The 24,560-nt window shown below is 31.5% G+C and overlaps 3 protein-coding genes and 1 non-coding gene across 5 annotated transcripts; 1 reads left to right on the top strand and 3 right to left on the bottom strand.

The window, feature by feature from the left end:
- The first annotated feature begins 650 nt into the window (after nt 1-650).
- On the top strand, nt 651-3,141 carry LOC107852730. 2 transcript variants are annotated; one of them, XM_016697773.2, is made up of 3 exons: nt 651-911; nt 1,488-1,569; nt 2,780-3,141. In XM_016697773.2, exons 1-3 carry the CDS (start codon nt 849-851, stop codon nt 2,965-2,967), a joined length of 333 nt encoding a protein of 110 aa, XP_016553259.1. In that variant the 5' UTR covers nt 651-848; the 3' UTR covers nt 2,968-3,141. The 2 variants fall into 2 exon arrangements, with proteins under 2 accessions (XP_016553259.1, XP_016553265.1); XM_016697779.2 differs by having other exon boundaries at nt 652-911; nt 1,494-1,569.
- Nucleotides 3,142-3,433: 292 nt separating this feature from the next.
- LOC107852746 (14.7 kDa heat shock protein) lies at nt 3,434-6,097 on the bottom strand. The gene is made up of 2 exons (XM_016697789.2): nt 5,807-6,097; nt 3,434-4,069 (listed from the first exon to the last, which is right to left on the bottom strand). The coding sequence occupies exons 1-2, from the start codon at nt 5,979-5,981 to the stop codon at nt 3,732-3,734; spliced, it is 513 nt and encodes a 170-aa protein (XP_016553275.2). The 5' UTR covers nt 5,982-6,097; the 3' UTR covers nt 3,434-3,731.
- A 9,817-nt stretch (nt 6,098-15,914) lies between these two features.
- LOC107852753 (heat shock 22 kDa protein, mitochondrial) lies at nt 15,915-18,145 on the bottom strand. The gene is made up of 2 exons (XM_016697802.2): nt 17,782-18,145; nt 15,915-16,463 (listed from the first exon to the last, which is right to left on the bottom strand). The coding sequence occupies exons 1-2, from the start codon at nt 18,011-18,013 to the stop codon at nt 16,108-16,110; spliced, it is 588 nt and encodes a 195-aa protein (XP_016553288.2). The 5' UTR covers nt 18,014-18,145; the 3' UTR covers nt 15,915-16,107.
- Nucleotides 18,146-21,170: 3,025 nt separating this feature from the next.
- Nucleotides 21,171-22,321, bottom strand: LOC107852763. Its single transcript, XR_007042638.1, has 3 exons — nt 22,234-22,321; nt 21,506-21,741; nt 21,171-21,400 (listed from the first exon to the last, which is right to left on the bottom strand). It is a non-coding gene; the product is annotated as an uncharacterized LOC107852763 (transcript).
- Nucleotides 22,322-24,560: the final 2,239 nt, after the last annotated feature.

The following is a 24,560-nucleotide window of genomic DNA, read 5'->3' as shown; positions in this document are numbered from 1 at the left end:
GTTATTGTTGACTATATCCTGTGCATAGCGGAAATTTTAGTACACCGGACTACCCTTTTTATGTTGTTGTTGACTATTCTCGCGAATACTTTGATTAAATCGGGAAAAAAATAATAGTGATTTCACTCGAAAAAAAATAAGGAATTATCATAGTATCTCAATTAGAGTTGAATCTCACCATGCTGATTATCTCTCTCACCCCCACCCGCTATAGTGTTTACTTACATAATATATGAAATATGAATGCTTTTAGGATAGTATTTTCTGTTTATTTATGATAAGCACGTAAGTAAATCAATTACTTTTTTTGCCTTATTTTATGTGGCATATTTTGATCGGGTACGAAATTTAAGCTAAGAAATACAGAAAGATTTGATGATGTTTATCAAATTATTTTTTATTAAAAAATATATTATTACTATCTTTAATTAAGTGAAATCAATAAGGATATAAGTGAAATTACATTTTTAAATAGTTATTAATTAAGAAAAGATGATACTCTTTTTTGGAAAGAACCAAAAAGAAAATGAAGACACATAAAATGGACCGAAGGAAGTAATTGAGAAGAAACATTTTCCTTCGTACCAAACACACCCTTAATAAATGTAATCTGGAACATAAAGACAGGATTATAATAATAAGTCTAGTTTGTTCCTATAATTTGGAAGTATTAGAGTAAATGTTGAAAAGTGATTAGTTAGGATAAGTATATAGTAGTAGGATGTATTAATATACATGTTGACCAGGCTGTAGAATATAACACAATTAGCCAATTAGGCTAACAACTCTCTTCCACCTTAATCATCATCACTATAACCATCAAAGAAAAATCTCAGGAGCAATAACACATGGAGAAATCAAAATGTCCAAAGCAGTCTTTGTCAATTGTTGCTAATCTTACGCTTCCTCCTGTAAGTTCTTAATTACTCCTTCCGTTTCAATTTGATTATTTGATTTTAATTTGACGCGGAGTTCAAATATAAGTGTTTGGCCATGATTTTTTTATGAAAATAGAAAGAATAGTTTTTGTTTTCAAAGGGTGAAAGATGATACTAATTGTGTGGCCATGAAATAAATTAAAGTTATTTTAAGAATTTTTGAAAAAAAAAACCAGAATTTTGTAAAATTTTATGACCAAATATTTTTATGGGAGTTCAACTCTCGAAAAAGGGGAAATATTTTCATGACTAAATGGGCCCTAGTTTTTTTTTTTCTTAAATCTTGTGGGATATGGTAACAAAAATATCCTTTAATTTTGTAGTGTTTATTAACATATCATGTAAAAGTTGGAATAAAGAGTTGTCAAAAATGAAAAGATACATTCTTTTTTAAAGGAATTAAAAAGAAAAATAAGATAAGCAAATTAAAATGGAGAAAGTATTACTTGTTGTTGCATTATCTTTGTTTTTATGATGATGTATATTGGCAACATCAATTCATGGTGTAATTGGACTTATTTTAGTTCTTATGAGAGTTAGTGATATTAGTTTCAGGTGGTGGTGGTGAATGCAGATTTGGGATGCAGTCATTGCAGGCGCAGAATATCTCAAATCATCTCAAGGATAAAAGGTGAGAAAGACTACATATTTATCGGGTAACTTTGTCCATATAAATTTTGACATAGGGAAAAAAATAACTAGAGTGTGTTTCGTATGAAAAAATCTAAAATACATTTTCTTGAAAAACAAGTGGATTTCTCACTTATTTTTAGTGCTTAGGAAGTAAAAAGTACTATTCAAAGAATATTTATAAAATACTATGACGGTGAGTTGGTTAAGTAAAAATAAGTAAATTGCTTACTTATTTTTTAGTAGTTGATAAATAAGCAATAACTAAATAAATATCCCCAATAACATTATATGTAATCTAGCAAAACACTATGAAGGCTAGTGGAGATTCGAGGTGGCAAGAGATGGAGTGATCAACACGTGGGCGTTGAAGATTTGGTGGATGTAAGACAATAAACTTTGAATGTCACTTATGAAACTTATTTTTTCTACTTTTATTAGGATAGTTATTTTCCTAATTTTTAAGAAACTTGTTACTTAGAGAAAATGTCTTGCGAGCTCATCAAACATGGGAAAACTGAAAATCGTTTTCAGAAAATATTTTCCCACTGATAGACATATGAGGACTTGTTGTAGTAAAACATAAGACATGAAAGTCTTTGTGTGAGAGTCGTAGAGGTAGTATGTAGTTATATCACAGTTGAATTATATATAGATAGGACTCTATTCTCTATCTAACAGCTATCACGTGTATAAATGCACCCTCTTTGTAACTGAATAATTAAAGGAGAAATACAAAGAACTAAAGTAATATTTATTCAATTTTCTTCGCCCACCAACCATACCCTACTGTTTTTCTGCTTCCGCTTATAATGAATTTGAAAATTCATGATTCTCAACTCACTTTATTAATCATTAATTCACACACTTGGGTGCTCAATTTTAAGGTACAATTGCTATTTCCTTTACTTGGGGAAAATTCCAACCCCCCATGGTCATGTTTTACTTTTTTTTTTAATTATTAAAAGTTGGTCATGTTTTACTTTTCCTTCTCTTTAGCTAACTTTCATGCTGTACGCATATAAAATTTTTAACTATTACTACTATAATTTAACTCGTTGTAGCAAGTTCTTTACCTTCATTTTTTCAGTTTACTAACTCTAGTATGAGCAATCACAATTATCTTTTAGATGACCGGATAACATATAAATTTCGTTCACAAATGTGCCATAAAGTTTTGAAATTTGTGTTATTGTTACTAATATTGGCAGGGTTGAGGGAGTATACAATAGATGTTGGGAAAAAGCAAGTGATTGTAAGAGGAACTGTTAGAAATCATCACCAGAGGGAAGATGGTGCAGTAAAGAGCCACAAGATCAATGAGCATCATAGCCGGATTTTCGCGTTCTTTAGTTTACTGAACTTCAGATGGAGCATAACCAAGAAGATGGTTGATTAGTCAAAATAATTGATGAAATTTCATTCATGGGGTTGAGAAGTATGAATTTTCATACTAACAAGGAGTCAAATACATGTTCTTTCGAGTGTTTATTTGTTGAGAATCCTGTGTTGCCATTTGAATACTATGATTTTCTCCTTTTGTTTTACTGTATAAAGTTTCCAGTTGCTTTAACTTGCTTAATGCAGTTAACAATCTCATAAAACTATACTACTATATGAGTTCTAAATTTTATAACGATGACTTCAACGGTTAATAACTGAGTATAAGGCCTTTGATCAAATATTAACTAAGAAAGAAAAAGATTATCTGATTAGTAATCAAATAATTAATGAATCATTTAGTCAAATTGAATCTGGAAATTGGCCAAATTCTTCACTAGAAACCACCTCTCTGAGATAAAGTCTTTTTTGTGCAATTCTAAATGTGAAGTAAGTCTCCGTATCTTATTGGTGAAATTTAATACTTGAAATTCAACAGATCCTCTCTTTTTCTTCTTGAGAAATAACTATCAACGAGATTAACAAAAGTTAATCCTGTCCCAACAACCAACATATAGTATTAGACCTTTGATCAGATATTTTCCCCAATACTACCAAAGTTTTCATACATCATGCCTAAGAATATATCAACAAGATTAACAAAAGTCAATCTTGTCCCAACAACCAACATACAGTATTAGACCTTTGATCAAATATTTTCCCAAATACTACCAAAGTTTTCATACATCATGTCTAAGAATATATCAACAAGATTAACAAAAGTCAATCTTGTCCCATCTCACCTTTAATTACCATTCTAAGAATACCATTTTTCATTTGTGCATCAACCTTCTCAGCTTTACAGCAATCAGTGCTGAACTCAAGACTCCCACCATATTTCCTCCCCGAGTCCTCGGATTCCACTTCAATTTCTCCTCTGCCGGTGAAGTAAACTGTGTTGTCCTCTAACCACACCTTAATCCCATCTTCACTAACACCAGGCATTGCCACTCTCACAAGTATACCATCCTTCACTGTATCAACTTCCAGCACTTCCTTTGGCCCTGCTGACTGAAATGGGTTCTCCATCTTGAATTTTTGTGGAGCACCCGTCACCAGAACTGCAAATAAACACATTGAAATTGAAAAACAGAACTTTGACATTTAACAACATACCTAGTATAATCCCAATTCCCACAACCACAAATGGGGTCTGGGGAGGGGGTAGTGTTTACGCAGACCTTACCTCTACTTTGGAAGGGAGAGAGTTTCCGATAGACCCTCGACTCAAGGAAAACATGGAAAAGCAGTTCGGGAAAAGAACTACGGAAGTGAAGAAGCAAGCCACATCATAAGACTAAGATAACATGACGAAGCAATCTGAAAAAAGAACAATAACTACAACAAAATAATACTATAATCAAAGTAGAAGAAACAGTAACTTTGATATTTAAATGGTAGTAAATAAAAACAACTAGTAGGGCTCAATCTCAAACTAGTTAGGCTGGCTAAAGGAATCACATTTTTTTTTCCCTTTTGGATAACACTGGCATCTGGGCCAGATTTCGTACACCTCAATTTTACCATGAGGGGAGCCTTGGAGTAACTGGTAAAGTTGTTGCCACGTGACTAGGAGGTCACGGGTTCAAGCCTTGGATATAGCCTATGATAGAAATGCAAGGTAAGACTGCGTACAATACACCCCTGTGGTGGGACCCTTCCCTGACCTGCGCATAGCGGGAGCTTTAGTGCACCGGAATGCCCTTTTTCAACTTTACCACCATATAGTTTTGCCTCCCTCAATATAGATATATTGAGTAACTAACTATGCCCGCCGAGACTTAGGCAAGTGAGGAGAAAACGATTATGTGTTTTTGTCTTTGCTAAGATTTGAACCTGGTCTCCAAGGTTTGCAACTTTGCATTCACTTCATGAACCACTACGCTACACCTTTGGATGCTCCAGCCATATACACCATCTATAGAGTTTTGTTAGTAATGGTGGTGTTTTGCCGGCGTCACCTATTCCACCAGATACATGCTACCTCCCAGTAGCGCAGATGCATAGGCACCATGTGACCCTTCTCACCAAAGTTTGCGCAATGTTGACGCAAATGGAGTGAAACCTATAGTTCCATTTTTGGTTTGATCCATACCGCTACTCAATTTCTTTTAGGAAAAATTAGCAAAAACAACATACACAGTGTATTCCCACAAAATCAACGCAATCCATACCACTACTTCAGATGATGTAGAGAGGCTGTTATTCTCTAAATCTCACACCAATTTCTATACTTTAATCGAATCGCTAACAAAACCAAAAAAGACTCTTAACACAAAGTAAATAGAGTTAGATTTTTCAAATGATCACTCCACTAATAGTTCCTCCCTCTATCCCAATTTATAGAGCACAGTTAAAAATTCAAGACTCAAACTTTAAAATTTTGACCGTGAATTCAAACATAGAAGCTTTAAGTTTTTTGACATAAAATCTATATATTTGAAATCTACGTAAAAAAAAAAAAACTATTAATCACAATAATTAATAACTTAAAATATTCAAAAAAATTTCAGTCAAAAGAAAAACTTGGTTTCTCGAAAGTATAGACTACAATCGTGCTACATAAACTAAGACAGACGGAATGTTATCTTAAAAAGTCACTTTTAGCAATAATTAACTGAGTGACCATATGAGAAATCAACCCCACGTAATGTGTCGATAATCAAAGACTCGATACAAAATAGATAATCATCCACTCGATACAAAATAAATATACTACCTAATGTAAATGTACAAATATCATATAACACGAAGCGTAAATAATATCCAAAAAAATGCAAAGTGGATGCATCAATTACTTGGCTCAGTAGATTTCCCGTCCTCGTTGCTCAAGGAATTTGAATCTGTGGTGCTAGTAGAAGAAAAAAGGCGTCTGACTGAAGGTGCAGCAGTAGTAAATTGTGATTTGGAGCTGAGTAATTTGATCAGCGTTGAAGCTCCTGCTGCTTTTCTCACAGTTAGAGCCATTGCCATTTTTTTCCGATTATTGAAACAATATGTTAACTCTCAAGGGTTTTACAGTTTGTTTTTTTTTTTTTTTTTTTTCTGGAAATGGCTTTGATTGAGTTTTCTTTTGCCTTGACCACCAAGTTCAGTCCTATTAGCTACTTGGGCCCAATTTTGGACCATTTGACCCATTTTTAAAGTTTCCGAATAGCTACTTGGGCCTAATTTTGGACCATTTGGCCCATTTTTTAAGATTGTAACTGGATTTGCAAAGTTGAGCTGTATGTCTTTTGGAAACAACCTCTAATCTTCACGAGGTAGTTGTAATGTTTGCACATGTTGTTGTTGTGAGCTCATAAGATTATATATCTAAAAATTACACAAATACACTAAAAATTACACAAATACACAATTTATGTTTCCAATTTAAAGCGTCTACGAATTCTTCAACTAACACTGCAACATTATGTATCTATAGCTATGAATTCTCAGCTACATATTTAAAAATCTTGGCTAATACCTAATAACAAACACACAAATAGAAATTTTGTGGCTAGTTACAATTTCACAAGATTTGTTAGCTACAAAAATCTTCTGATAAAGCTATTTCTTTATTTTTTTGCTATACTTACTAACTATCAAGACAATAATTATCCAAATAGCTACAACTTTATTGCTATGAAAAAATTTATAGCTAATTGTATGTTTTTGTCATGCATTTAATGTTATCGTAGCAATAATAATTCTTTTAGCCACAATAAATTAGTTGAAGCAAAATATTGTAGCTAAATAAATATTTTTGCTTTGAGTTATAATAATTTGTAGCAAAAATTACCCAAATAGCTATAAGTCAATTGCTAGAGTAAAATATTGTAGCTGATTGCAAGATTTTGCCATGCATTTGTTGTTATGATAGCGCTAGTAATCTTTTTTTAGTCACACTAAATTACTTGAAGCAAAAATTTATAGCTAAACAAATGTTTTGGCTTCAAGTTATAATAATTTGTGGTAATAATTATCTGAATAGCTATAAGTTTATTGATACGTTAAAATTTTATAGCTAATAACAAATTTTTGTTGCGTATTTAATGCACCTTTACAATAGCGATCCTTTTTAATTAGAACAAATATTTATTTGAAGTAAATTGTTACAGCCAAATTGATATTTTATTTCAAGTTGTAATAATTTGTGACAGTTTCGAGTTTGATAGTTATAATTATTTGTCATAATGAAATGATATATCCATAATTTTACTGTTGCAATAAATTTTTAGAAAAAATATAAATATTTGTCACGTGTTTGAGGTAATAATATTTTTTTTTCTTTTTAGCAACAACAAATTATTTAAAACAAATGTTACGTCTAAAATAAATTATTCAAATTTTTGTGGCATTAATTGTCAATTATATATTTAAAATAATTTAAATTTTAGTTGTTGTGATTTATAATACTTTTTCTTCTATTCCAATTTAAGTGACACTTATATAATTTCGAGATTCATCCAAATATTTTAAATCTTTTAAATTTTTAAGTTGTTAATTATTGTGATTCATAATTTTTTTTACATATTTTTTTAAAATATATAACGGATTACAAAAAAATAAGACAAACAAATTAAAATGGAGAAAAAAAAATGGAGACAAGAGAAAGGACCAATGAAGTTGTGCCACAACAGACGTGCTAATCTTTAAATTTATTGAGTTTTTAGATTGTGATTTATAATATTTTTATGTATTTTATTTAAATATATAACATATTAAATTTTTGGAAAAGAGATCGGGGGTATCGACTCCCAATTACTGTGCGCGATCGTATACTGAGGTGCTCCCTGCCGGTTGTTGGAACGACGCGAGCCGGGCCGGGTCTTAGATATTTTAAATTGTTAACTATTGTAATTTATAATACGTTTTATGTAATTTTCAAATAATATATGTTACTCTCCCTGTTTAGTTTTTTGTGGCTTTGATAGTCAGTTATATTTTTTAGATTATTTAAATTTTTAATTATTGTGATTTATAAATTCTTTTTCTTTTATTCCAATTTAAGTGGCATGATCCTTATATGATCATAATAATTAATTAGGAGTGATATAGTAAAATCATGATTGGAGTTGTGAAGTAGCCATGTCTTAAATGACTTATAATAACTAATTAGAAGTGATACAACAAAATTACTATAAAAAATACTTGTTAAAAAAAATTTAAGCAGGCCTCATGAAAGACGTCAAATTAATTTAAAACATCAAGAGTTCATTTATTATTTTATGACTATTTTACTTTTTTTTTTACTAAATATTATTAATTTCTTAATACTTAGAAGACTTATAATAATTAATAAGAGGTGATATAATAAAATTACGATTGAAGCAACTGAACTAGATATATCATAAATGTCAATTTTTTTTTATTAAATATTATTAATTTTTTAATACTTAAATAAATTATAGTAATTACTTATTTATGAATGATATAATAAAATCACTACTGAAGCAATTGAAGCAGACAATACAGGCAAACATGTCGATCTAGTCTGCTCCTGCATGTTAACTCCATCTTATTCTATATAGTAATATTGACTTTATCATAACTTATAATTTTTAATATCCATTAAATGATTTTATATGCAAAATACATGATTTTAGAAATAGTTATAGAGTCATTTGTGCATGTCTATTTCTTTTTATTTTTGAAAAAGTAACTATAGTAATTTCTTATATATAAGCACTTATTATTTTATTAAATAAGTACTCATTATTAAAGGTTATGGTGGGATAGTAAATTTTTATTTATTTTTACTAAGATTATGAAGTATGAATTTTGATACACATTAGAATATTAGGACTGAAAAATATCAATCTTAACAAATATCTGAATATTAAGATGTTGTATTAAAATTTGTATATTAAATAATTAAGACCTTTAATTCTCTCATCCTTCAGAACATATACAATTCATCTTTATAAAAAATAATTAATATAAAATTAAAATAAAATACTAATTCCTTTAATACTATTCGAAACAAGTATTTCAGTAAATTTATGAGACGGTCAGTAGTGTAGTTGTAGTAGTAATAGTGGTGATGTTGTCTTTGATTCCAATTAGATTTATTCTTCTAAAGGGTTTTGAAGTCATCCGTTTTATCTTGATTTTGTTTAAGTGTCGGAAGTTTGAGTTGTCGATGAATTCTTATGCATCTGTACCAGGTATGATTTCTTCATTCTTGATTGCTACCATTTCTATCACCCCTTGCCTAAAGTATTTAATTTCTTTGTTATTTTCTCCTCAATTATTAATCTTGGTACTAATGCAAACTAGATATAATGATCATGAAATGCATCTGTTCTATGGTGTTGCCCCTTTTTTAATTTCTAATTTAATGCTTCATAACTGTTGGTAGCTAGTCAGGTGGCCGTACTGATTTTATTTGTACTTTCGATCCTTGTGATTATGGATCACTCCTTGCAACTATGTGATTGTTGATACACAGATATCCAATTAAACACACTGAGTGTCTTGTATATTTTCTTTTTGTATGTTAGGAGGTGATCTACATGGGAAGTGGGGAAAAACTTGTACCGATTTTCTCCAGTGCAACTAACAAGTACACTTTAGATGTACATATTCATGCGTTTGTTATTCTTCAACTGAATTGAATAATTGCCAAAACCAAGTCGTTTAGTGTTGGCTTGCATTTGTTGCACGCACTAACCGAGGGGAGGACTATGGCAAGAAAGGGGGGGTGGGGTGGGGTGAATTATGTAGCTGAGGTGACTACGAGAGATGCAACATTTAGGATACACGCAAAGTGCAGTATACACTGGTCATAATTTAGTTTTCTACATCTATTATTTTGTAATCATTGTAACTATGTATGCAATGTGGCAAAAAGATCAAAATATGTAGTTGCTATTTGATATTTGTTACTTGTAGTCAAAGGCGTATTCAGGATATAAACTAAATCAGTCCAATCTTCTAAGGTTCTGAACTCATTTGTGCATTGAAATTATAGGTTCAGAATTTAAGCTTCTTAGAATTGGAGTAGGAACAGAAATAGTATATAGAATCCCTTTTTTGGTTATTGAGCTTCTTAGCAATGCTAAACATCTCTAAGATACATATTGTTCTATATTTAACATTTAGTACATGTTTTTTGTTTCTTCGACTGAGAAAATGAGGTAGTCCACTATTGGTTCTCCAACTGTTGTGTATATTTCGAATGACTAACATTTGCATATATGAAGGGTTGAAAGTTGAAACTTATAGCTAAGATGAGTTTTAACAGGAACAAAACCTTTAGGTCCAATCTACATGTTAGATTTTTCCCCTTCTATTCTCCTCAAACCCCATTACCATAATTAAAAACTACAAGTTTATTATCCATCGAGTTTCAACATGTGCATATTTACTCTTGGAGATTTCTCCGTCACCCAAAAAGTACCATAAGTTAAGCTGCTAAACATTTCTATTTAGCCTACCAAAGCCTTGTCTAATTTTTGTATGTGCAAGTTGGATGCCAAGAACCTTCCCTAAAAATAATTTTCAAATTGAAATCAATCATACCTAACAATTTTTGTTACGTCACTTTCTCAAAAAAAAAAAAAAAAAAACTTTATCTGTAGAAAAAAAGAATTACACTGTGGAGTGTAAAACAAAACTAAAGAAGAATTACACTATGGTGTGTAAAACAAAATTATTGTTCTTGCAAAGAACTGTCTGGGAGAATGAAAAAGTCGAAGACTCAGTTTGTGTATCTATTTTCGTAAGCTAGGGTTTGTATACAAGTTATTTTCAATCATTGGTCTTGTAGTATACTCTGTGTGAAAAGAAGATATATAACATGATGTAGTTCTCTTCCTTCAGCGCGCAAGTGTTTGTGAGTTGGTCGAACTTGTTATGAAGATGGCGCTCTTTTTGTTCTGATTTACTGGCATAAGTAGTTGCAATCACTTTTGGAGTGCTCACCTTGCTTGTCGTATGTGTATTTGCAGATGTCTTCTTAAAGATGCAGAGTCCGTCGTGTTATCTCTTCCCCTCAACAACAATTTCAACATTTTCATTCTTTTAAGACATTCTACTGTATGCTGGCTCTCAACATATCATGGGAAGTGCTTTCTACATGTGAGAGCTTATTTACCAGAAGTATGTTATTGGGATATGCATTGGACCACCTCTTGAATTTTTACTTCAACCTCCCCTTTGATGATTACGATCTCTATCTATCCTTATGTTAGCTTATTTTTCCTTCCAATTTTATTGTGTTTGTTGTAGGATAGTGTTGTGTAGTGCGGATGCTTTGAGATACAATTTTGTATTTGGAGTTTATTTCTACAAATTGTAGATGTCAATTTTAATGGAATGAGTTATTTATAAATCTTATTATGTTTCTAATTTTCAGTAATGTGCTTGAATATATGAAAATTTTCAAAATACGTGTTAAAAGCCATGAATTTATCGTCATTACTGATAAATCAAATTTCTTATTACCAAATTGTAATATAATTAAAAAAAGTTAGCTTCAATTATTATCTCACTTATAGCTCTGAAAATTTGAATTCGTAGCTAAGCTTGACTTTTAAAAAGATAGCTATATTAATTTTTTTGTGGCAAGTATTTCAGTTTACAGAATTTTTTTAATTTGTAGCTAAATACACATATTGCTACGGGATTAAACTATAGAAATAGCCACAAATTTTGAATTTGCATGGCAAACAATGTTGCTACAAATGCATCACCTTGTGGCTATAGTATGAAGATAGCTACAAAGTTTATATCTCGTGGTAAAAGAATAAAATTATTTTCCATAAGTGTAATTTCATAGCAAGAACTTTTCACCGTAATAGCCACAACACAAAAAAAAAAAAAATTGTAGCTATAAGTGTTTGTCCTTAGCCATAGACCATGTAAAGTCTGTAGCTAACTTTTAGTTAAGCCGCTTTTTGCTACGAATGCTACGGGAAAAAAATTGGTGGCTAAAGTGTTTAGCCACAAAACTTTTCATGTTTAGCTACGACATTTTCTATAGCTATATATGTATTTTCTTGTAGTGTAACCATAATATATATATAGAGAGAGAGAGAGCCGGGGGTCTATCGGAAACAGCCTCTCTACTTCTTCGGAGGTAGCGATATGGACTGCGTACATCTTATCCTCCCCAGACACCACTTTGTGGGATTACACTGGGTTTGTTGTTGTTGTTATTGTTGATATTGCAAAAAATTCCAACTCCCTAAACATATTATAAAAATCCAACATATACACAGAATGCTATGTATATGTTGGCTATGTTATGTATATTAATAGGGAGAGAGTAAAGTAATTAAAAAAGTGGGAGAGAGTGTAATTACTTCCAAAAGGGTCGGTATTTATGTTATTTATACATTATATATTTCTAAATGTATAAGTATTTTTTTTCTTACTGACCAAACATAGACAGTAAATGACCACATGTTTGAAGTATTCAATTTTAATATAATTTTTATATATTCTTTTTATCAGAATTTATACATACCACATATTTAAGGAATATAATTTTTATATATTTTATATGTGTTTTATCAAAATCATAATATACATGTATTAATATACATATTTTATACGTAAAACTTGTATTTTGTTGAAAAACCAAATATGAACAATTATGCAAAATTTATACAGTTATAACTTATAACATATTTGATATAGAATATACACACGAAATCATGCGCGAGATGCGAAGCATGATTTTGTATGAGTTTTGAAACAAAATTCCTGCTATGTTTAGTAGACAAAAAAAAAAAAAAATACTGCTACGTTTGATAACTATGAGTCTATTTTCATTTTCATATATTTCGGAATTTTTCTCAATAAAACTTGGGTTGAGACATGTAGTCCCTAGTCAAGCAAACCAACAATTAAACCCTTCTCCCCTCACGCCCAAGATATTTGAGAATTGAGTGAAAATTGATTGTAGAACTGCTAATTTACATTTTGCACGTGCAAAAGTTCAATCTTCATCAGATAATTTCTTAAATGATTGAAAGAAAAAGACACCAATATGCGAATTGAGTGATAGCTAATTGGTACGACTTTTTTACATTTTTTAAAATGCAATGTAAAATATCAATCTTCACAGAAATATGATATTTATTTTTAGTGCACCTCATTTGTTTGGTGTAAGCTTTCATTTTAGAAAATATATCTTCTGATTGACGACACGGAAATTTGAGTAGCTACACTTTCTCTTCATTTTATAATATAGAGTCCGGTTTAGTTTGTGCACATCTGAATTAACTCTAAATAGTATCTGCTATCTTTGAAGAACACAAGTACCGAACAACTCGGTTCACCAAGAATTGAACAGTGAATAGCTACACTTCTTATCCATCCATGCATTTAAAGAAAAATAAAGCTAATATTTGCAAACTTCCCCACCATATTGTACAGCGTAGTCATTTATCAACACCACTATACTTGCTCTTGTAACATACCAATGTGTGCCCAAAACTGGAAATGAAAAGGTATTTACTCCTATTCAAGAATAGAAGTGTGTGCGCACGCGCGCTACCTTCAGTCCCTTGGAGTTGGCCACAGGGAACAGTCTCTGACACCCCACACCCGTGTTTATGTGATGATACGATCCAAGATATAGTCAGAACGTGAAATAATATAGTTGTAAGTAAATTTATATTTCGCTTATGTGTGTGGATATGTACATATATACACACGCCCGTATGTGTGTGGATATGTACATATATACACACGCCCAAACACACACACACATATACGCACACGAATAGTGCCCAAGGAAGGGAAACAGCAGCAACTATTTAGCTCTCCAGTCTAAGATAATGGTCACTTCATGCTTGTTCATCACATTTATATCCCAAATGCTAGTCAATTGCTCTTGTTTTAGAGTCTAATTGATCAATAATTGTTACAAGCCTCATCGTTAATGTATTCATTTTATAATTGCAAGGTTTACATATATCTTAATAATATACCTTACAATGAAGTATATATTCCACTTTTATCTATGCTGCTTTAATTTGCTGCTCTATATTTATATCAAGCCATGAAAGATCCAGCATAAGATGCATTATAGAATAGGGGAAAACAGAAGATCCAGTGAATTGGGTAAAAGGGGGACAATGTGAAATCAGTAGACTCTATAGACTTAACTGGATTGAGCCTTCATATGGAAACTTACTAAGTGGATACTTTCAAATTCAAAGTAGCCATGGGACTAACAAAAATGGGCAACCCCACGCCAAATCCTATTTTCCAAAAACAACAAAGGTTTAAACAAAAAAGGATAAGTGTAGAGAATCAATGAAAGCTATTCTAACAAATGGAGTTAAATGTTCCTACAATAATAAGAGCTAGAAACTAAGTAGAAAGAAGGTACCTCCTTTACCGACTGAAACTGTAAGGTGAGTACATTGAATCTAGTTTACTGGCAACACCATCTAACCATGCCTTCTGTTTCACAAATAATCTGCCTTAATATATCACGAAGAGCTTAGAACTACAGACAGCGGGGTGGAGAATACAGACCGGCATTATCAGAAGTCACCAAAATTTGAGATTCGAGCATTTTCCACATCAGGCCCGGGCCCATCCAGAAAACCATAGCTATAGCACACCATTAGCCCAAAAACGGTTCGTTCGTGCCATTTCGCCCGGTGGACCACCTAAACGACCCCGCCTATGCCGCCGGCCCACATCTGACCGATCTAGAGCCCGCCTGGGAGCCCACGGTCGATTTTCGGCCCAAAACACGCTCGGGCCCCAGGCCCACCCAAAAAATCATTAGCTATAGCACACCGATTTGGCCCGAAAATGACTTGTTCGCGCCATTTCGCTCATTTTACCACTCAAACGGCCCCGCCGATGATGCCGACCCACACCCGACCGATCCACAGTCCGCCTGGGAGCCAACGATCGATTTTCGGCACAAAACACGCCCGGGCCCACCCAGAAAATCAAGAGGAATAGCAAACCTAGTCGTGTGCTTTGCAAACCACAAGTAAAGCAGACATGGTACTATAAGCCCATGTTGATAGTAATTGAATACAATTGAATCTATAAAAGATTTGAATTTGCATGTAGGCAACCTAACCAAAGCCATAAAAGAGAAAAAGAAGCCACTGAGATGATAGCTACAAACAACTGAAACTCTTATCAAATATTTACACTTCAAGATATAGCCAAGTTCAGCTGTTACAAAGTTGTAGAGTGCTTGCTGGACCAAACACAACATTATCCTATTAGATAGCTGCTGCGCTTATTTTACCAGTAAAGGTTGTTGAGATTTTATTAGACAAGTCACTAAAACCTTCAAGAAGCTTTAAAAACCTCGTTCGTTACAGCTTACGTATCACCAACAAGATTACCAGGAAAACATTTTTATACAAGAGACTGAGCTGATTTTTTTCACTATGTTAACCATGGAAAAACAATGTTCCTGAAGAGAAGTTCTGATTCAGTAGATTACACCAGAAGTACTCAATCATGATCAATAACACATAAAATTTCTGAAAGAAACCAATCTTCAATTTTAAGTACTCATATCATAACACATTATTCCTAAACAGAAAAATCGATGCTACCTTAAGCACAGGAATGCGAGAACAAAGCTGAGTAATCGCAACCACCCCAACCCTAATGCCAAAAAGCCGTACATATAGTGCAGGAGTGCTCATTATTTTCTGCGTACTCTCTCACTTTCATTTCCAAATCCTTAAGTGCATAGGAGCAGAGATAAGTCTTTGCTCATTAGAATTTCAGTCTATCAAAGGCATAAAGCTTGAATCTCACACAAATGCATTCTCTCTTCACGGATTAATATATTAAAATAAGATAAAGAAACCCTGTGCTAACTCAAAGACTTAAAATGCTAAATAACAGAAATTTCAAAAACAACATAATCAATAGCATATAGCAGCACAATACTCATGGGAATTCTAATCAGCACGTCAAAAATCAAGCAAAAAGAGTAATTGATAGCACAAAATCCATAGAGTTGCTCAAACTTCAAGACGGAGCCAGCATCACGTTATTTTTCGAAACATCTAAAGAGAAAGCTGTACAGAAGTGCTTCTTCAATAAAATAGTGCAAATCTATAGTTCAGTATTTCAGCTCATGTGATCAATAACATGGAATTCCACAGCAAACTTACTTAAGTTTTATCACATAAGAACCATTCACTGCCTGAGGAGTTTTAGACTTGGGGATTAGCATCCTAAGAACACCATTCTTCATCTCTGCTTCCATAAACTGAGGCTGATACGAATTCGAACAGATCTCAATGTTGGCGCTGTAGGTTCTCCCACTGTCCTCATGCACAGACTCCTTCTTTCCTTCACCCTTTATGGTGATATTCCCATATGCAATTAACACCTTCACATCTTCTTTATCAATACCAGGCATTTCCATTCTCACGTACATTCCCTCCTGCATATTCTTAGCCTCGTATGCCCCTCTCGGTTCAGAAATTTGAAATGGATTTTCCATGTATATACCACATACACCTTCGCAGAAAATATGAGGAAAAAAACAAAGTCATCAGATATTTCTCAAATTGGAACTGGAAAGAAGCAAAAATTGTTCCAGACATAAAACAAATAAACAAAATCAGCTCTCTCTAACACATGGTAAGCAATTTAACATCAGCTCTTACATTTGAGTCTGAGTCACAATATTTTCAGGTACTTAGCAATGTCAAAGGGAAACGGCGCAAAAAAAAAAAAAAAAAAAAACTCTAAGGTTCGTTGGGGGCTGTAAGAGCAAAGAGCAGATAAAGCGTTGGCTTTAATGAAGAAGGCTCAAATGGAAAAGAAAAATAAATATGTATGTGTAATCCGAGACTAATAATTATAAGTACGGATAGCAAATATATGGACAAAGAAATTGAAACAAAATCTTGATAAAGTGAAATATCAATTGTTCTCCTCAGGATTACGTTGACAAGGAACGTATGTCTTAGAGCCTTGACAACGACATTGAAGTGCCCTGATGAAGCACTCAACATCTTTCAATAATAAAACTACTTATTACTCCTAATAAAACTAGATAAATAAACAGAATCAGGCTCTCTAACACATGGTAAGCAATTTAACATCAGCTCTTAAATTTGAGTCTTGAGTCACAATATTTTTATGTACTTAGCAATGTCATCAAAGACACAGAATTTAAACTAAATTTAGAGAAAATGAAATATGAACCATTCTCTTAAAGATTACGCTCATTTGGCAAAAAAAAGTCTTAGACCTTTGATGATGACTCTAAGAATCTAAATATGCTCTCCATATATTGATCACACACCTTCACATGAAGTATGAAAACACCCAAATTCAACCAACATTCTGAATTGAAAAACCAAAAGCAGACAGTTACAATAAGGCACTCCTCTGGTGTACTAAACCTCCCACTGTGCACCTTGAACCTTGACCTCCTATCACATGTCAGCAACTTTTCTAGTTACTCCAAAGCTCCCTCTCAAAACACAGAGTTGTTCCAACATAAATAAATAAATTAAAAATATCCGTTCTCTAATAATTCAAATAAACATCTGCATTTCCGTCTCATCAATACTTATTACTCCTAATAAAACTAAATAAACAAAAGTATCAAAACCGATCACCGAATACAGCAGCGACAACAAAAAAAGGATAGTCAAAATTGTAGAAAATATCCGTTCTCTAATAATTCAATTAAACTTCTGCATTTCCGTCTCATCAATACTTATTACTCCTAATAAAACTAAATAAACAAAAGTACCAAAACCGATCACCGAATACAACAACAACAAAAGAAAAGGATAATCAAAATTGTAGAAAACGACGATACCTCGTTGAATAGGAAACTGCTCAGAGCGAACAAAGGAACCTCCACAAGCATTGATCGTAAAGCTTTCCTCATTGGAATCGACAACAGGAACACTACCCGCATAGCTCAGAAATCGCGAAGTTAACGGTGCAAACGAACCAGTAAGTCCTCGGGAAGAAGGAACATTGTTGAGGAAGTTAGAGATTAGAAATGACGAAGAACTGATTCTTCGTAAAGCAGTATGAAACGCCATTGTTGCAGATGAACTGCAGTTTTTTTATTGCCCAAGCAGAGAAGAACAGAGAGATTTGTATAGAGATTTATTCACGCTCCAAGCCAATATTCACGCTCAAAATGTGAAGGGTGAAGGGGTAAGGGGCAGGGGTTAAATTATACATATTTTTACTAGCAGTAAAATAGACTTTGTCCACGATCAAAAAAATGTAGGTAAAACTTATATCGTATCCATTTTATACATCAAATTAATATTTTTTATTATGTTTAAATAATTAAATTAAATAAAATACATATTAATTAATCATAATTAAGTACTATAAATTTTAAATTCAAACACATAACATGCAATATATTTGATGTATATATCGAATACGTGTAAATTTTAATCTAAAACGTAACTCGAGAGAATTGGTAAAAGAGACACTTTAAAAATTATATTTAACAAAACGATGAAAGTTTTATTTTAGTTTTTTAGGAAGAGACAATATTAATGATGTCATCATTTGAACTTTTAAAAAACCACGACCCCAACATACAAATATCCACCTCAACTTCAAACTCTAAATTTTGGAAAATACAAATTAGTTTATATCTAAAAATATAAATTAAATATCTGATTTTTATTTTTAAAAGAACAAAAAAAAAAAACTCAAATCTTTCAATAGAAACGGCTCGTTTTCCCTCCTATTTCATAATTTTCAGTTGATTTTGCGTCGATATTTTCAACTCCTATGAAAAAATCACATTACCGCTGATGTAATCCATCCATTTTCATCCATTGTTATTAGGGTTGGGTGTTCGGTCGGTTTGGTCTGATTGTTTAATATCGATTCGGTTTATCGGTTTTTGGATTGACAAAAATGACATCCGTAACCAAATCGAAATAAATTAGGTTTGGTTCGATTTTTACAAATTCCGTTCGGTTATTTCGAATTTTTATTTTGGTTTGAAATATTTAAGTAGTTAGCCTCTCTTTTTCATAACTGAACATTTAAAACTGATGGATTTTTTATAAAAATTATTTTTTTCAAACCTGTTTTTCATTCCCAAATATAAATAACTCAACATGGATGAAACGAAATGAAATAATCATAAGCTTAACATAATACATAACGTCATTAATCATTACATATAATATAACCTTGCATAAATAATCTACAAAACAACACAAAACTCATAAAAATAGTCCACGAAACAACATATTTTCTGCATAAATTAAAACAGTCCAAAGTCAGCAAAATAATCCATAAAATATTTAAGTCACTAAAACAATTCATAAACAGCCTGTGGCGTATGCGAATTTGCTTTTAAATGTTAATTGTGAATCTGAATTACTATATATATATATATATAGTCCAAAGTCACCAAAATAGTCCATAAAATATTTAAGTCACTAAAACAATTCATAAACAGCCTGCGGCGTATACGAATTTGCTGTTAAATGTTAATTGTGAATGTGAATTACTAAATATCATATATATATATATAATAAAATATATATTTTATTTATTTATAAAATTTCAGTTTTTCGATTTAATCAATTTTTTTTTCTAAATCGAAAACCGAACCAAAAAATCAAAATTTTAAAATACAAATCGAATTCGATCCAAAAAATCAAAAAAACAAAACGAAAATTAAATTTCGATTTGATTTTTCTGTTTAAACCAAAATATGTCCACCTGTAAGTGTTATCCACCTCCCCATTGTTTTTATCCATCCATTAATGCCCATAAAACTTTAAAATCACTCACATTTTTTTCAAATAGATTTTAGCTTCATTAAATACGTTTCAACACTCCAGATGTACTGTAACAGCAATAATTCTTTCCATTATTTGATGATTGTCGAAAAAGTGATCAGGCTATTTTTTTTTTTTAAGTTTTATGCGGGGATCTCTTCGGTAATCAAAAACTATAGTCTACATAGTCTAGCGTCGATCAGGTATAGACCACTATGTTAGTCTAGTCGAGATTATCATCTAAAATTATAATATCTATTGCAAATATGTGGTTGTTGTTGGTAAATTTATGAGGTGAATGGGAGGAGACTCCTAAATGTTGAAATTGAAAATTCGTGACTAAGAAAATAATGTTAGGGGTATACATCGGTCGGTTCGATTCGATTTTATATATTATCGGTTCGATTTATCGATTTTCGATTTTTAAATATGCTAAGTCAATAACCAAACCAATAAGATATTTTTTATCGATTTTTGTTTTATTGGTTTTTAGTCCTTATCGGTTCGATTTTCAATTTAACCGATAAGAAAATACCCATAAAATAAAAATAGTAGTAACAACATGAAAAGAATTGAATCTTAGTTGCAGCCAAAAATCCAATATGATGTGTTTTAATTTACAAGAATCTTAAAATTTGATCTAAATGTGGACTCCCAATGATATGATTATATCGTTTTATAACGTGTGAATGATATTAGTTCAAATTATTTAATTTAATTTAATTTCTCATTTTCTTATTCATATACTAGACCTTGTCTATGTAGGTATATAATAAACCTATACGTCTATTATAGCACAAAAACTTAATCTAAGCGTGTCAGAAGTTTACCATCGACCACTTGATTATATAGCCAAGCAATAGTATGACTAAGAAAATAAAAAAGAGTTTTGAATCTTATGACCTTAAATAAAAGATATATCAAATATCTTTTAATTTTGTGATTTTAAACATGTCACGTGGAGAGTTGAAATTAAAGAGTTGCCAAAAGAAGAAAAAGACATTCTTTTGTATACAAAGTAAAAAAGGATAATATGACAAACAAAACCATTCTGGTTTGGTAGATTCCGACCTTATAGACCTAACTATACCATAATAAACCTTAATCGAAACCAAACTCTCCCAACCTAATAACAAACCCACGAGCAAGCACTAAAGAAGGGGTGTGGGATCTCTCCTAAAAGAAAGAATAGATCTCGAGCCTATCTTACTCACTTTTCCTTTTCTGTGCTTAACCCTGAGTATAAAGGGGTTAGCCTCGAGCCAGGTCTTGATTGTGTATTTCATTTTGTTAGTTGAAATGAGAGTTACAAATATTCATTCCTACACTATGTTATCGATTGGTGATTTGATCGGACCCCGTGTTATTTTTTTTCATCATGTAAATATATGTAATCATAATCAAAATCTTCACATTCATAAAATTCAAATCAAGAGACTGCTTTAATAGCTCAAATATATTTCATAAAGAAACTAAAAATAGAGGATCATCTACTATACATTTGCTAAAATGATTAATAGATGATCTAAAAAGCAAACATTTTTTAATCGACGATGCTTCATGATTACAATTATCTTAATTAATACAAATTAGAGAACTTTGCATCCTCTGTTTGAAGGAACTCTCTTGTTGAGAAACTTCAATTATACCTACAATCTCCATATGCTATAAAATCACAAAATAGACATAAGAAAGAAATAAGTAAATGGTTTCTCGACATAATTAAACACCTTAACTTTAAATTAGAAAACTATCGTGAGAGAAGCTTACAGGGATTCATATATACTATCCAGCCGAGATTTTCCGGACATGGAAGATGATGTTTCTTAAAGAATATAGGAAGCATGACTATGAGTTTCATTAGGCTCAAAGCAAGGTTTTCCAGGTTGAATGCCTCTACAAACATTTGGTATTTGACATTTTTCATCAAGATAAGCCTTTAATTCCTCATCACTTACAAACCAATTTGCAACACACCAAGTCCCAGGTTTTCTAGTTCTAGCTCCCTGTATGAATAAAATACTAATTTACATTCACAATAAATAATACAAATTTAAAAACTCTTATGATTTGGATGGGTATAAGAATTTCTCATACACTTTATTTTTTTTTAAGTTTGTCAAAAATAAACAATTTTGATATTTGTTATAGATTTATCAAATTTTGAATATTTGATATAACGAACATTATGAGTAACAAATCAACTAGAAACACCCAAAGTATAGAGATCACAACTTCATAAATAGTAGAGGGTGCGCCTATTAAAATATACCCTTGTCCTCAGAAATAGTCCAAAAAAATAGCAAAGAGTGCAACTCCAAATTTAAGTTTCTATAATTAAATATTTTTTTTTCTACATAATTTTCATAAAATCTAACTATAAAAGTTTACTAAGTATTTGAAAAGACCGAAAGCGCACATATTTTACAAACTTAATGAATCAAAATTATTCAAAAATACATTAAATGATTTATAATAAATTGCTAATGATATATTACCTGACAAATGCTTGTGAAGAACAAAAACAAGAGGAAGCACAAGAATACATTGGGCTTTTTCATTGTTTTTAACTTATGTCTAGCTAAAAGAAATTCTGTCAGTTAAATAACAAGATTCATCTGTTTGAATATAATCCAATATTAATTGGTATTTATTATCTTTTCTCCTATAATAGTTAGATGGAAAAACTAATTTAATGTGGCTTAAGTTGATTTTAACATATTTGTATCCTCAATAAGAAGTTAACACCTAGATGTGTTTGCATTTATTACGTTAGAAAATTAATAATCTCATTTTGAAATTAGACATTTTGCGTTTATGTTATATGTCAAACTCTTACTGTAATTTTAAGCTTTAAAATACTTCCTTGATTCATCTTTTACTTGATTCATCTTTAAGAATTCAAGTCTAACTTGATACATTCTTTAGAAAATAATGAATAAGGTGGTAATAGTTTACTATATCACTCTTTATTATTATTATAAGGCATCTCATTACTTGAAAATGAATTAGAAATAAATAGTACTTAATAATAAATATAAAATAGATACACAATAACATTATTTCTCAAATTTTCAAACTAGACAAGTAAGAGTGGATATCTATTCTTAGTGTAGTGGGTAGGTAAAAATGGACCGAAAGAGAGAATATTTTATCCTTCTTAAGTCTCATCTAAAAATCTTGGTATAATTTTATAAATTGTATACTCCCTCCGTTTCAATTATCTTAATCCCTATATTAAAAATAAATTTTCTTTTACTTCTCAATTTTAACACATCAAGAGAGTTTTATTGCTTTTTCACCATACTATTATTATGTCACAATCTAAACTAGACGCGCGGCGACACTTGTCACATCCTCTAAACAAGTAAGCCTAACCCCTCCCAAAGAACACAATTTAAGGAGAAAGAAGAAAAAGCAAAAGAATATAATAATCCCAAATATATAAACAAGACACAAGACTTAAAAATACATTCCAAGTTTAGTTGTCACTAGTACAAGCTCTAATACAGATTCAAAATAATAATAATAAAAATTAAATGGTGATTCTATATAATAATTAATTATTTTAAAGTTCATAAGCTGTACTTTAATTTATCTAACCTTGGTAAAAATAGCATGCAACACGGAAGGTAGTGGACAAGAAAAGTGTTACTCTTTCGTCACTATTTTTTCTCTCGTTTGTCGCTTTGTCAGAAGTATTAGAATGGGTGATTAGACAAAACATGACATATCTACAGATTACTGAGGATATAATCTTAAATAGAAGGGTATGAGGATCGAGAATTAAGGTGAAAGTCTTATTGATAGTCATGTGTTGTCGAGTTTTCATTAATAAAGTATTAAACGGTTCGAGCCGACCCTGAATCAGATCAACCCACGTAGAGGAGCTAGGGTTGGGCTAGGTTCAGAGCAAAACCAAACCACCATGATCTTAGCTAGACAACCTATGTCTCGAAATTGGTCCAACCCAATAGTGCCACGTTAATTTTGAATCTATTACCTCACCCGGTTCACCAACCTATTCTTTTTATAAGTTTTAAACACTTTGAAAAATTAAGTCAAAATTAAGTATATAAAAAAAATATTATTCCCTTTTTTTCAATTTATTTGTCCTGTTTTAGGAATCATTAAGAAAATAAAGAAATCTTTTAAATTTTATAATCTTCAATTAAAAATATATCAAATGTAACAAAATGTCTTTTAATTTTGAGCTCTTAAACATGTCAGGTGTAAAAGTTGAAATTAAAGAATTTTCAAAAAGAAAACAAACAATCTTTTGTAAATCAACTAAAAAGAATAATATGACAAATAATACCATTCCGATTTGGTAGAATTCGACCCCATAGACCTAACTACCATAACAAACCTAGCCTGGTTGGAACCAAATGCTCCCAACCTAATAGCCAACCCACGAACAGGAACTAAAGAAAGGATTTGGGATCTCTTCGAAAGAATTGACCTTGTGCCTATCTTACTCATTTTTCTTTTCTCGTTCCTCACCCCAAGTGTGGAGGGATAAGCCTTGAGCCAAGTCTTGATTGTGCAATTCATTTTTAAACTATGTCATCTATTGGTGACCAGATTGGACTCCGGGTTATTATTATCGTCATGTTAAAATATGTAATTATAACCAAAATCTTCACATTTATAAAATTAAGATCAAGAGACTGCTAATATCTCAAATATATTTCATAAAGAAAATAAAATAGAGGATCATCTACTACACATTTGCTAAAATGATTAATAGATGATCTAAGAAGCAATCATTTTTTTATTCAATTTGCTTCATGATTATGATTATCTTAATTAATACAAATTAGAG

The sequence above is a fragment of the Capsicum annuum genome, chromosome 1, assembly GCF_002878395.1.
Source record: "Capsicum annuum cultivar UCD-10X-F1 chromosome 1, UCD10Xv1.1, whole genome shotgun sequence".
NCBI classification, from domain to species: Eukaryota; Viridiplantae; Streptophyta; class Magnoliopsida; order Solanales; family Solanaceae; genus Capsicum; species Capsicum annuum.
Note: the sequence above shows the minus strand (reverse complement) of the source record. Positions and strands in the feature narration are given on the sequence as shown.

Excerpts from the sequence above, each read along its gene's own strand:
- LOC107852753 (XM_016697802.2), bottom strand. The coding sequence starts at position 18,013 with ATGGCGTTTCATACTGCTTTACGAAGAATCAGTTCTTCGTCATTTCTA. Across the intron at positions 16,464-17,781 it reads GCAGTTTCCTATTCAACGAG|GTGTATGTGGTATATACATG; the intron begins GTATCGTCGTTT and ends TTTTCTGCGAAG.
- LOC107852746 (XM_016697789.2), bottom strand. The coding sequence starts at position 5,981 with ATGGCAATGGCTCTAACTGTGAGAAAAGCAGCAGGAGCTTCAACGCTG. Across the intron at positions 4,070-5,806 it reads CGGGAAATCTACTGAGCCAA|TTCTGGTGACGGGTGCTCCA; the intron begins GTAATTGATGCA and ends GTTTATTTGCAG.
- LOC107852730 (XM_016697773.2), top strand. The coding sequence starts at position 849 with ATGGAGAAATCAAAATGTCCAAAGCAGTCTTTGTCAATTGTTGCTAAT. Across the intron at positions 912-1,487 it reads CTAATCTTACGCTTCCTCCT|TTTCAGGTGGTGGTGGTGAA; the intron begins GTAAGTTCTTAA and ends TAGTGATATTAG. Across the intron at positions 1,570-2,779 it reads AATCATCTCAAGGATAAAAG|GGTTGAGGGAGTATACAATA; the intron begins GTGAGAAAGACT and ends TAATATTGGCAG.